Here is a 14,006-nt window from a genome sequence, read left to right as displayed (position 1 = left end):
TAGGAGGGAGGAGCTACACTTTTTAGTGTAGTACTTTGTGTGTCCTCCGGAGGCAGAAGCTATACACCCATGGTCTGGGTCTCCCATGTCGGAACTATAAGAAAAAGAATTTACGGTAAGTAAACAAAATTCTCTTTTTTCCACTAATCAGTGTGTGTGACTGAGAGAGCAGACCTGATGACGGAACTATTTCGTGTCTGTTGTGCATAGACTCAGTGCACTAGAGACCAGAGAAAGGTAGCGAGGTGACTGTTTTTTTTTACTTTTGTTAACATGTATATGGGCTGTGTGGTTGTATATGGGGGCTACATATATATACATGGGGGCTCATACTGAATATAGGGAAGCTATGTCAGGTCTCACACTGTATACAGGGGGCTATTTAGGGGTTCATACTAAATATAGGGAGGTTAAGTGAGGCCCTAAAATGTATATGGGGCTATGTGGAGGCTGATACTGGATATAAGAAGGCTATGTGAGGGCTCACACTGCATATTTGGGACTATGTGAGAGCTCATGATTTATAGAGAGGGCTATGTGAGGGCTCATACTGTTTATAGGGGACTATTTGAGGGTTCATATTGTATATAGGGGGATATGAGGGCTTAAACTGTATATAAGGTGGCTGTGTGTTCACTCATGCGGTATATAGGAGGCTGACAATATACTTAATTCTGCTCAATATTAAATAATATAATACATATATATGTAAAATAATAATTAATATGATTATCATAATAGTGAGCACAATTAATTTTAACCTATTGATTCTGCCCTCCACAACAATCATGGTCTCTTATGTGGTCCCTCAGGAAAATTAATTGTCCACCCCTTTTCTTAGCCACTTTACGATGAACTACTTACTCTTAAGGTAAAACAATAATGAATAAAGATTATTTCTGGAGCACATTAATCATTGCATAACTATTAATTGTGGCTTATTTAAGTCTGTTTAATAGGATTCTAAATTAAATACCCATTTTTACAGTTCATCATTAACAACCCAACTTCAGCTAACTGCCCCTAATAAAAATGCTACCTGGAAGGCCTCTGCATTTGTAATTTCAGAGGGACTTGGACTAGGAGTAACTGATATGCCTGTCGAGGTGAGTTTCTTCTTTGAGTTACAATATAGCAACATGGCATTGTGCTTTTAGTGGTTATGTACCCCTGTACTACATAATCAATATCTGTTTAACAGCTATTTGATTAATTTTATGATGAGGCCATCATAAATGCTATCTCTACTGGTAGGAGATTATTTCTAATTAGGCCACCAAATAACTACAGCCACCATCAAGGCTTGGCTTCACTTATTGGAAAACCGTTGATAAGGCGTCCCCCTCACATGCTGCCAAATGTACTTTTTCAAAAGACACTGTGAGCCATTAAAGTGGACCTGTTACCATGTCTAAAATGGCCAGTTATTGCTCTTATTTTAATCCTAATGCTTCCCTGCACTATGCCATTTTTATTTTTTTTTAATGTCCCATATAGTTCGTGAGAGATGGACCTGTTTATTAGTGCTAATTTTTATTGTGTTTACTAAAGGTGTGAGGCTCACAGAATTCCTTGGGGGCACATCTTTTGGTTGCTCTACACTATCATCCCGTGAGCAATGCCCTCTTGGAAAAGATTATAAAAACTAGCCCTAAATAATTTTAAAGCACTATATCTTTCGAACTGCATCGCGGATTTCTATAAATCAAAAAATTACTTTCTCAGGAGAACATGGAAAATAAACAACACCAACAAACTGACCACTTTTGACCTGGTGGCAAGTCTTCTACAACAGCACATCTAAATGTTAGTAATACCTGATGTGCAGTAGACATTTTGGGCATGAATCTGGGGGACAAATGTGGTCCCCATACACTATACACTGCTGACGAATGACAACAGAGAGCAGTTATGGAAAATTATGTACATTTTTGGTGTAGGAGAAGAGAATACAAATGTGGAGCTAAAATAATATTTGCTGCTACCAATTGGATATGAATCAGATGAGGTTTATAATTTTTGTATTGTAATACATTGGGAAATTATAAGTTATGCATCCACCTTGTCCACCAACGCTCCATTCATAGCTGAAACCAATGTAATACACCATTACAAAAGATTCAACCAATGTAATGCGCCATCGTGTGCTGAATTTCACATTTTGTTTTGTAATTGTTGTTTTCCAGATATCCATAGTCAAGTCACTGATCTCTGTACTCCGCATGCCATTTTCGCTAACAAGAGGTGAACAATGTATTATAGAAGTTGATTTAGTCAACTCCTTGAAAGAAAACTTACAGGTATGTTTTTCTTTTTTTATACTTTTACTTAATAATGTTTTTTGCACTGTCTGTTTTTTTCACTTCAAAACCCACAAGCAAAATTGTAGACTAAAATGTCCGCTTCCTCAAAGAAAAAGTGCCACAGTAGGCCATGCGTGATATTGCAGTTCCCTCCTATTAGAGTCAGTGGAGCTGAGCTGCAATTCCAGACCAAGACTATGGCCAAGAGCGGCACTATATACAAAGCAGATATATATTTGTTCTAAATTCTTACAACTCCTTTATAGGTTAGTGGTTAATTCCTATGGTGTTTATGTGTTTAATATACCTCATTATAGAATTTTCACAAAGTAGGATAGAAAGTGTAGGATCTTCACTTTATGGTTTTTAACTTGGGGTGGTTGTTTTTGTGAATTGCAGATTGGAAGTCGCTAACAAGACACTATGCAATAACACAAGAGTAAGATAGGAAAATGATTGCCTGCTCTGGGTAATAAAAAATCTAGCTTCTACTTGCTGTGAAAGTAGTTTTTAAAGGGGTTGTCCAGTATTACATATTGATGGCCTATCCTTTAGATAGCAATCATTGAAGGGAGGGGGGATTGAAAACAAACCATCACTGATGTCTGTAAAATTCTTCTTTATTTGTTACAAAATCATCTTAAAATCAAGATGGATCAATCCTTCCAGAAGCCCCGATTCCGCCTTACGCGTTTCAGAGAAAAAACTCCTTAATCATAGGCAAATAAATCCTTTAGATAGGCCATCGATATCAGATTGATAGGACTATGACATCTGCCACACCATTTGATCACTTGCTGTTGCTGTTGGAAACAGTTGGTTGTGCTCAGTTTTGTAGCAAAATTACCCAACTCTGTCAACTGTATATTGGCCACAGTGGGAAACTGCAGATCCAACCCTGTTAGAATGAATAGGTGTAAATCGGTGTGAATTCGAAGGAATAGTTGTGGATCTGCAGTACCCCTCTCTGGCAACCAAACAGTTAATGGATCTGTGTAGTTTTGAGCTGGAACTGAGCACATTCGGCTGCTGCCAGCTTCAAGGACCAGTGTTCACCCCTCTCCGATCAGCATCTAGATATGCAAAGCTAGTCAAGGCATATCCCAAAAGACTTGCAGCACTAACTGCAGCGAAAGGGGGTCTTACAAAGACTTGACAGAGGGAGACTGAATACAAATGAACATCACAATTTTCAGACTTATATTTTTAAAATATTTAGAAAACCATTTGTCATTTCCTTCACACTTCAAAAATGCTTGCTGCATAGTGCTGTTATATCACATAAAATACCAATTAAATACATTTAAGTTTGTGGGTGTAACATGAACATTTTTTGAAACGTTCACAGGTTAGGAATACTTTTTAAAGCAATGTGCTCAAGGATAAGATATCAATATAAAATGCAGGATAACCCGTTTAATGTACATGTATTGCACTACCAAACTTGTCTTATGAAAGTCTAAGTATAGTCAAGGTCTAGGGTGTCATTTGCCCTTAACTACTATCAATTATTTTCCCTTATATGTTTACAGGTTATGGTCACTTTGGAATCCAGCAGTTCATTTGACATACTTATACCTAATAACAGTGCAGGTACTATACCTGGCCAATATAATGTAACCGTTCAACCGGAAGCTGCCACATCTGTTCTGTTTCCAATAAACCCCAAAAAACTAGGCAACGTTACAGTCAAAGTGACAGTGACATCAAAATCAGCTTCTGAAGTTTTAACCAAAACTATCGTAGTGAAGGTAAATTCTCTGTTTTATTCACATCTTGGTACTGTATTTTATAAGGGTTGTATAATGCTTAATAATAATAATAATAATAATTAATAATTATTATTATACCATTTTCTTGTGTACTTTTTCTACAGGCAGAAGGAGTGAAATACTTTTACTCACAATCTGCTCTCTTGGACCTTACTGATACTGCAGTGAAGACTGTATCAAAAAACTTCTCATTCACCTTCCCTAGTGATGTAATAGCAGACACTATAGAAGGGTTTGTCACAGCTGTTGGTAAGAAGTTTCAGAGATTTTGTAATTTAAAGTAAAGACATGGCCGTAATGGTGCTGTAATACTGATTAAATTGATAATTTTGTTTAAGAAATCCAGTTTGTTGTTCTTCTCTAACCACCATTTGAAGTTTTCTGCTAATTAGATTTTGGTGCACAGGGGTTGGACTGTATGTATTCTCCTCCCTGTCTGTGATTCCCCAGCACCTCTGCCTGCCTCCGGTCTTTGAATAACAGGTCACTGCTTTTTCAATGCTCTGCCTCCTCTGTTGAAATCTTTTCTTCAAAAAAAAGAGGCAGGTGGAGAGCAGAGAATCACAGATAGGGAGGAGAAGATCCAGTGTACAGACCAATCCCTGTGCACCCACATCTAATTAGCAAAAAATTTCACAGTGGATTTCTTCACCAAAGATTTCAAGTGCAACAAAGGAACATAGACTAAAGGCTGCTTTACACGCAGCGACATCGCTAGTGATGTCGCATGTGAAAGCACTCGCCCCCGTTGTTTGTGCGTCGAGGGAAAATCGCTGCCCGTGGCGCACAATATCGCTAGGACGTGTAACACGTACTTACCTTTCTAGCTACGTCGCTGAGGGCGGCAAACAACCTCTTTTTTTTATGGGAGAGGTGCGTGCTCCGTCACAGCGACGTCACACAGCGACCCGCCAATAGAAGCGGAGGGGCGGAGAGCAGCCGCATTAACGACACACCCACCTCATTGCCGGAGGACGCAGGAACGCTGTTGTTCATCGTTCCTGGTGTGTCACACGTAGCTATGTGTGCTGCCTCAGGAACGACGAACAACCTGTGTCCAGCACTAGCAACAATTTTTTGAAAATGAACGACGTGACAACGATCTACGATTAGGTGAGTATTTTTGATCGTTAACACTCGCTCATAGGTGTCACACGCAACGACGTCGCTAACGATGCCGGATGTGTGTCACGAATTCCGTGACCCCGACGACATATCGTTAGAGATATCATTGCATGTAAAGCCCCCTTAAGGCTTTGTACCCATGATGAGTATTTGGTAAGTTTTTGATGTTGCATAATTTCTGCAGCATTTTTGCACATACTCACTAAATTTGGCTACTTGCAATTTTTTTCATTTAGTTTTTGAGTGCATTTTTTTATGTTTTTTTATTGCATTTTTGTTGCTGCGGTCTCCATAATTACCACTCTTTAGTCACCATACCTACCATAATTGGCACCAGCAAATACATCAGCTTACCACATGAAAAAGAATGCCTCATACAGCTCTTAGGCTATGTTCGCACGTTGCGTTTTTTTCCGCGTTTCTGCAGCGTTTTTAGCAGCAGCGTTTTTGCGCTAAAACGGATGCGTTTTTGATTGCCAGCAAAGTCCATGGGAAAAGCAGAAATCCTGTCTGCACTTTGCTTTTTTTTCTGCAGCGTTTAATTTGCATATTTGTGGTCAAAAACCATGCTGAAAAAGAAGCAGCATGTCAGTTGTTTTTGCCATTTCTGCAGCGTTTCCTTAACATTGGAGTCAATGAGAAATGGCAAAACGCAACCAAAATCACAATTCCTGCGTTTTTCATGCTTTTTCCCTGCTTTTCCACTGCGTTTTTGGCTCCAAAAACGCATGCTTTTCTGGACAAAATTTAATGGGTTCTAATGTTCCTTTACACACACACAATAACCGAAAATTTAAATGTTAAAAAATTAGAAACTTCACCTATTTTTCTGATAAAATGTGCATAACCACTCTTTTTTCATTAAAAATGATAATTTCCCATATAGTTTTATTAAAAGTTAATTTTATACTTTTTATCTCTTTTTTCATTCTTTTTTGACTAATTCAACTTTATTTCTCAGTGTCTTGATCTCAAAAACGCATCTGCAGAAACGCAGGTGAAAACGCAGGTAAAAAGCGCTAAAAACGCACTAAAAACGCGGTAAAAACGCATGCGTTTTTAGCGCTGAAAAATGGCCAAAAGCCATTTGGTCAAAAACCAAGGGAAGGAAAACGTGCAGAATAAACTGCAGGTACTCCGACGCAACGTGCGCACATAGCCTAAAACTGAAAAATGAAACTATTTTAGGCTCATATAATGGTGACACATTACATTTTTTGTTTCTACACATGTCAGAATTGTTTTTTCCACTTAGAGTGAAAATATATGTACAATTACTCACCTGTATGCAGTGCACACCTGTGATTGGCTGCAATGCTCAGGTGACCTGAGCAGCCCATCATCAGAAAAACCTCTTCTAGCACGCTACTCAAATCTAAGCTTAGTTTATCATTTACAGCCACTGTAAAACATTTATTTTAATGAGTGTACAACCAAATTAAATAAAAAAAGACTACAAGTTTGATATCACCCTACATGGGCTACTGAGCTTGAGAATCATATTTCCAGTCACTTTTACTGCAAAATAAATGCTATAGAAATGTAACACAAAAACAATGGTGGTATTGCTTTTTTTAACCAGTTCACCATATTTGGAATTTCTTTTTCTATTTTCCAGTATCCAAAAATACAAAAAAATAAAATAAAAAAGCCTTGTTATAGCTATGCTGATGAAAAAAAAAATAGTTTGGGCTTTTGGAAGAGAGGTAGTTAAAAAATAACATCTGATCATGTAAGCGTTAAAGAGTTTCCACTGTAATCTAAATATATGGCTACTGTATATATTAGTAAACTGGGAGCACAGCAGTCAAAATTCAGGATTTATATTTCTTTTATATGCAATAATTATTGTGGCCTTTTTGCAGTAGTGACAGCCATAATGATTGTCACTAAACGTCTCATTGAAGTGATAGTGAAAACAATATTTTGTTATTGATAGGGCATGCTGACAAAATGACACAGCTCGTTAGAAGCTAACTGTAAAGTGTCAGCCAGTAGGACTGCATTTTTAGTTTTCTCAATTCTGCTAAAATAGGCGACTGTGTGTAAATAAGTTTTGAGACTGCACAGCTTCCGATTTGCTAATATACGGACATCTTCATTAGTTTGGTATCCTCTTTAAAAGGATTGTATTGTCTGCAAATTAAAAAGAATAGTGTCATTTACATGGCTATGGCTAAATCCAATATGTTATTTTTTTAACAGGAGATGTTCTTGGACCTTCAATAAATAGCCTTGAATCACTTATCTTGATGCCATATGGATGCGGAGAACAAAACATGATCAACTTTGCACCAAACATCTATATTCTTTTATATTTAAATGCAACTAAGCAGCTTAAAGAGGATATTAGAAAAAGAGCCATAGAATATATGGAGAAAGGTAATTTTCATGTAGTACAATCTTACATTAGGGAAATCACTTTGTTAGAAGCACCACTCCAGAGTTTTTTTTAATTCACCAGTACACTGATGCAACTAATAATCTAAGTTCCTTGACCCTAGTATTATATTCACTAACCGCAGTCTTCAGCTCTGTTCTGGTTCCAGACCAGCATCATGAACAGCAACTTTTGACCAGAAGTCAGAGGCAATGGTCACAAGCTCTCAATCTATCACTATGGAGCCTTGTTCTGGCATATATAGACTGAAATTGAATTGTAGCATCCGGATCACAAAGCAAAACAGTAGAACAATCCAGCTGCTCAAAATTTGCAGAAGACTGTATAGAGCGGTGCCGATAAAAGAAAAAGACAGCAGCTGGTGTGTATGAGTCTAGGGGCAGGGAACTTAGTTTGATTGCACTCAAATGCTGCATTAAAAAAATGCTTTGTGCTTTAAAGGAAAATGATTCATGGTCCAAGCCATGGGCAGCATGACTCGGACCTTGGCTGCTGGCTGCAGCATGGTATGTTTTTTTTCTCTGAATCGCTCCTGCGTTTCAAAGAAAATATAGTTTGAAGTTCCAACTGGCACCATAGCTGAAGACAAAAGTATGCTATCCCCAGCTGGTTCCAATGCCTTTCCAATGTGTGGGCACAGAGGGAGACCTGTCAATCCTCTGGCACCAGATCTTCAAACTTCATTTTTGCTGAAATGCCACAGTGCTTCAGACAAAAACACACATGCCTGCAGTCATTCAGCTTGGCGCTGATACGTGCTGCCCGTGGTTTGAGTAGCATGAATCAGCTGGCAAATTCCCTTTAAAATGAGTCTTTCAGTATAATTTACTTACTTAAACCAGAGGTTTTTTGCTATACCAGACCTGGGCAAAATGCAAAGTCCACATCTGGCCCTATGACTGTTCCTGTCAGGCCCGTGGAATGGGACCGCCAAAATGCTGTAAACAGTAGCCCATGGGCAACACCATGCAGCTCCCCTTCCCTGCACGGTGACTCAATTTCACCCGTATTTAGATCTTCAAAATGCAGATAGCAGTAAATATCATGGTGGAGGTGGGTGCTGCTGACACTTTTTTCAACCATTCAGTCTGTGAGGCTCAGACAGCAGACACGATGGCGTCACTACATCACCTCTGTTGTGCAGAGCCTCAGTGTGGTGAGCCTTCATACTGTGTGGGGAACTGTAGGACCATCATACCATGTGGGAGTCCATCATACAGTGTGCAAGAGCTGTGGTGGCATCGTACTGTGTTGGAGGTCTGTATGAGCACCATACTGTGTTGAGGAGAGTAGGGGTATCATATTGTGTGTGTGAGAGAGTCTGTGAGGACATTATACAGTTTGGAACCTGTGTGGATATAATTTTGGCAGGGGGCTGTTGAGGTACAAGGTCTGAATAACAGGGGTATATGATTTATAAAGTTTACAAAAAGCAGTAAACTATTTGGTGTGGATTAGCTGGCAGTGCTAAGACTGACTACATGTTACAATAACACCTATGGTATCATGTTTTAGCAGCAGCTATTCAACAAACTTAATTCTGCTCAATATGAAGTGCTACCATTAATATAATAATAATTATTACATTTAATATATTAACATTAATATTGAGCAGAATTGATTTCAACTTTTTTTGGCCCTCCACAACAGTCAGTCTTTCCTGTGGCCCCTCGGAAAATTAATCGTCCACCCCTATGCTATACAATATATTACACATCCTACAAAACAAACTGTTAATGAGCCTATGAAACATGTCAAAAAAGCTTTATTGATAAAAACATATGACAGCTCTACATAGACACATAACAGTAAAATTGCGACATAGGCAGCAGAAGAGGTATGCACTAAGTAAAAAATGTTTGTACACAAAGTAAAGGTGGGTGATGCATAGACAGAGGAATTATGCAATAGTAAAAGCCAAAGTTGGTGAATAATGACACAATTATAAAATAGGCCCATACACATATAGTAACCTCTCCAGCTAAAATTGCGCCAGTCTCGACACGCATTTCAGTGATTGCCTTCATCCGGGTGTTACATATGGGTTTGTGTATATTTTATGATTGTGTTAACACTCACTAACTTTGTCACTGTAGTCACCTTTACTAAGATTAAGCCAAACTGTGACTCCTAGAAAGAACCTTTTTTAACAGTCTGGATTGTTTAGGCTTGGGGCTAAAGTCTGCAGTGACTCTGTGATGGCAGACTTGGGAATCCTCACAGCGCAGTCAAGATTCTCTGATGCCGGTCCTGAGAGCTTGCAGTTATCTGACCGCATGTATGTGATTTGCATACTTCCAGCCACATTATGACTAGATATGTCCGGTCTCGCTTAAGTTATGAAATGGATACAGCCGCACACTAAATGCCAACAATGTATAAGGGAACTCTGGTACTGCATTACTGCTATATGAAAAAATGAGATTTTTAGTTTATGAATTGGCCAATGCATGTAAGCCCGGAAACCAAACGGCAAGGTAAAGCTCAATATTCCGGGTCCCTAACTAAAATGCCACTATATAGGTTAAAAACATCCTTGTCTGGGCAGCTAGACTAAAAATCTAACTTGAAATGCCACTATCTGGACTAACCTCCATGTCTGGGCAGCTAGGACTCCTGGTATAAGGATTGTGAACACAGCCTGGTTTATAGGGCGGAGTGCTCAGTCAGAAAAAAACTCACTGCAAATATTTCAAAAGACTGACCTGCACATCCTACAAGTGTGTATAGGTGCCAGCTGAAAAAACCTAGCAAATACAAAATGGATACAGCCGCACACTAAATGCCAACAATGTATAAGGGAACTCTGGTACTGCATTACTGCTATATGAAAAAATTAGATTTTTAGTTTATGAATTGGCCAATGCATGTAAGCCCGGAAACCAAACGGCAAGGTAAATCTCAATATTCCGGGTCCCTAACTAAATTCATAAACTAAAAATCTCATTTTTTCATATAGCAGTAATGCAGTACCAGAGTTCCCTTATACATTGTTGGCATTTAGTGTGCGGCTGTATCCATTTTGTATTTGCTAGGTTTTTTCAGCTGGCACCTATACACACTTGTAGGATGTGCAGGTCAGTCTTTTGAAATATTCGCTTAAGTTATGCACCTGCCTTCTCCCAGTATTAGCACTGAAGAATCCTAATGCACAGTGTAGCGCTGTGAGGATTCACAAGGCTACAGTCAAATATAGTGACTACAGACTTGCACCCCAAGCCTGGACAAACCCTATAACCTCATGTTGGAAGCATTAGGATGGTTTTAGAGTTGATCAAGAGTTTTCAGAGTTGATTTACAGTATCCTGGTTTAGTAGCAAAATCAGTAGTCCATGTCTGTCGGACAAGAGCACCATAAGCCCCTTATTGCCTTTGGCATCCCCAATGTCTGTTCTGATTAGTAGACCTCATGACATTACTTTGTTACACATTCATGATGTCACAGCAGCCTACTTATCACCAGAAGTGTGGTGATGCTGCAGATAGTAGCAGGTTCCAGTGCTCTTGTCTGGTGGCCACGGACAACCAATATGGCCACTGGACTACATTTCGATTCATATTACAATCTCTGAGTGTAAAATACTACAAAATAACTCTACGTATATTTACCCCCAGGCTATCAAAACGAGTTGACGTATAAGAGATTCGATGGCTCTTTTAGTGCATTTGGAGAGTCCGATACTTCTGGAAGTACCTGGTGAGCATTATTTACTTTAAATGTTCAAATGTATTACATTTTTAAATACAATTTAATTCATCCATATCAAAGAAAAATACAGAATTTTAGAGAAAATGCTGTCATGTAATGAAAATTATGCTCTACATTCTCATAAAAACCCCCAAAAATTATGAATTGGGCCATAATGTTAGTCACTTTCCTTTTTGTCTTGTGGTATTAGTTGTCATTTTTGGTTCAACATTTGTGATGGGCAAACCTGGACTGTAAAAATCCGAATGCGCGAGGTTTTAAACATACCTGAGTGCCAGACCCGGGCCCAGAATACTCAGGGAATTCTGGCTAATGATCAAGGGAAATAAAAAAAATAAGGGTAGAATAAAGAAAATAAGAATAAAGTAAGCACTTCATACTTACCAAGTCTCTGCCGTAGCTGCAACTGTTTCCAGGCTGCTCACTCTTCTTCTGGGGCTGCTCACTATTGCTCATCCATATGCACTGCTTTCCCCGCCCACTGGCCGTCCTGGCGTCTGTGATTGGTTGCAGTCAGATGCACCCCCAGCTTGTGTGACAGCGTCTCACTGCAACCACTCACAGTGTCTTTATCGTGGCATAAAAATAAGTAAATAGGCATAGGGTCTCCCCATATTATGAAACCTAGCACAGAAAACCCACAGCTACAGGGTGAAGCCTCCAGCCATGCACTTATCTTGGCTTTGTATCAAAATAAGAAAAACCACATGCGGCTTTTTAAAAAATTATTTAAATAAATAATTTTAAAAAATGGCATGTGGTCCACCCAATTTTGATACCCAGCCAATATAAAGCCCAACAGCTTGGGGCTGGTATTGCCAAGCTGGGGAGACCCATGCTTATTAGTCCTGCAGGCTAAAAATAGCAGCCTGTGCTGCCCAGGATTGCCTCATCTATTAGATGGGAAAATCCCAACACTTTACCCAGTTCTTCCCTATTGCACTGGTGTGGTGGCAATCTGGAAAATAAGGTGTTAATATCAGCTCACAGTTGTCTCTAAGCCCTAGATTAGTAATGGGAGTCATCTATGAGACCCTCCCCTATTACTCATCTGTAAGTGAAAAGAAATAAACACAAACACTGAAAAAATCCTTTGAAATAAAATATAAAAAAAAAACACCCTCTTTCACCCCGTAATTAAACTTCAAAACATATTTTTTTTTCTGCCAGGAGGTGCAAATTTGGTGCTGAAATCTGATGCACACACTTCAGCATCAAATTTGCACCTTCTGGCAGAAAACTGCAAGGACATAGTGTCAAAACCTTTTTTTGTATTTTTGGGCCAAGAGATGCAAATTTGGTGATGACGTTTTTACACCATACATCCATTCTATGTTTTTACACTCATGCACCCATTCTACACCTGGAAAAAAAAGCATTAAAACCGCATGCAGTATGATGCGGTAGTGATGCAGTTTTTTGCCAGGAGATGTAGATTGGGTGCAGAAATATGGTGTAAAAATTTCAGTACCAATTCTACACCCCTTGACAAAAAAGCAGTTTTCTGCCAGGAAATGCAAAGCTGTGAACCTGAGTTTACTGAGGTCAACTGAGGTGATGTTACCTGCGATCACAGGTAGAAGACCGTGGGAACCTCCATTTGTGACCACAACTAACTTGAGTGACATCACCACTCATTGCTGTGCTCATTCACTGCCTGAAGTTACAGCGGGCAGTCATGCTCTATGGCTGCTCGGTGTAACTTCATATGTACCAGAGCTGGAATACTCGTAAAACTTTGTGTGGATTACATCAGACCTGGGTGTTTTGGGCATTAATAAAAGGGTGAAAGAGGGTTAATTTTGTATTTTATTTCAAATAAAGGGTTTTTGTTTCTTTTCACTAACAGATTACTAGTGGGGGGGTCTCATAGACATCTCCCATTACTAATCTAGCACTTAGTAGCAGCTGTGAGCTGTTATTAACCCCTTATTACCCCAATGCCATCGAATCAGGGCAATTGAGAAGAGCCGGGTAAAGTACCGGCATTGTCACATCTAATGGATGTGACAATTCTGGGTGGCTGCAGGCTACTATTTTTAGGCTGGGGAGGGTCCAATAAGCATGGGTTTCCCCAGCCTGAGAATACCAGCCCTCAGCTGTTGGGGTTAATCTTGGCAGGGTATCAAAATTGGGGGGACCACATGCCGGTTTTTAAAATCATTTCTTTAAATAATTAAAAAAAAGCTGCCTGCGGTTCCTCCTATTTTGATACACAGCCAAGAGAAGCACACGGCTGGAGGCGGCAGCCTATAGTGGTGGGCTTTCTGTAATGGATATCATAATGTGGGGGAACTATACGCCTATTTATTTATTTTTATACCACGATATAGACCCGAAGACAGAGTCTGTGACCGCAAGCAGTCAGACAATGTCACACAGGCTGGGTGTGCTTCTGACTGCAACCAATCACAGACACCAGGATGGCCAGTGGGCTGGGAAAGCAATGCATAAGGATGAGCAATAATGAGAAGAAGAATGAACTGGAAACAGTTACAGCCACACTGAAGACTTGGTAAGTATGAAGTGCTTGCTCCAATTCCATTTTCCCTTCTTCCACCATTTGTAAGCACCAGATTCTGATGCCCATGGACTTATATGGGGACTGGCATCTAGCCAGATATACGGGATAAATTCAAGGTCGGAACCACATTTTTTTTTTAATTTGGTTAGGTCAGCTTGTCTTAGTTATCTGC

At 39.4% G+C, this 14,006-nt stretch overlaps 1 protein-coding gene across 1 annotated transcript in view; it reads left to right on the top strand.

The window, feature by feature from the left end:
- Positions 1–14,006, top strand: part of LOC142296517 (CD109 antigen-like) — a 265,735-nt gene that overhangs the window by 204,565 nt on the left and 47,164 nt on the right. The window contains exons 21-26 of the mRNA XM_075340205.1: positions 989–1,106; positions 2,187–2,300; positions 3,836–4,054; positions 4,180–4,324; positions 7,406–7,582; positions 11,217–11,298. Coding sequence (XP_075196320.1) covers positions 989–1,106; positions 2,187–2,300; positions 3,836–4,054; positions 4,180–4,324; positions 7,406–7,582; positions 11,217–11,298 — 855 coding nt within the window. The remainder of the gene's footprint in view (positions 1–988; positions 1,107–2,186; positions 2,301–3,835; positions 4,055–4,179; positions 4,325–7,405; positions 7,583–11,216; positions 11,299–14,006) is intronic.

Source organism: Anomaloglossus baeobatrachus, chromosome 3 (genome assembly GCF_048569485.1).
Source record: "Anomaloglossus baeobatrachus isolate aAnoBae1 chromosome 3, aAnoBae1.hap1, whole genome shotgun sequence".
Taxonomy (NCBI): Eukaryota; Metazoa; Chordata; class Amphibia; order Anura; family Aromobatidae; genus Anomaloglossus; species Anomaloglossus baeobatrachus.
This window is presented reverse-complemented; position numbering and strand designations above follow the sequence as displayed.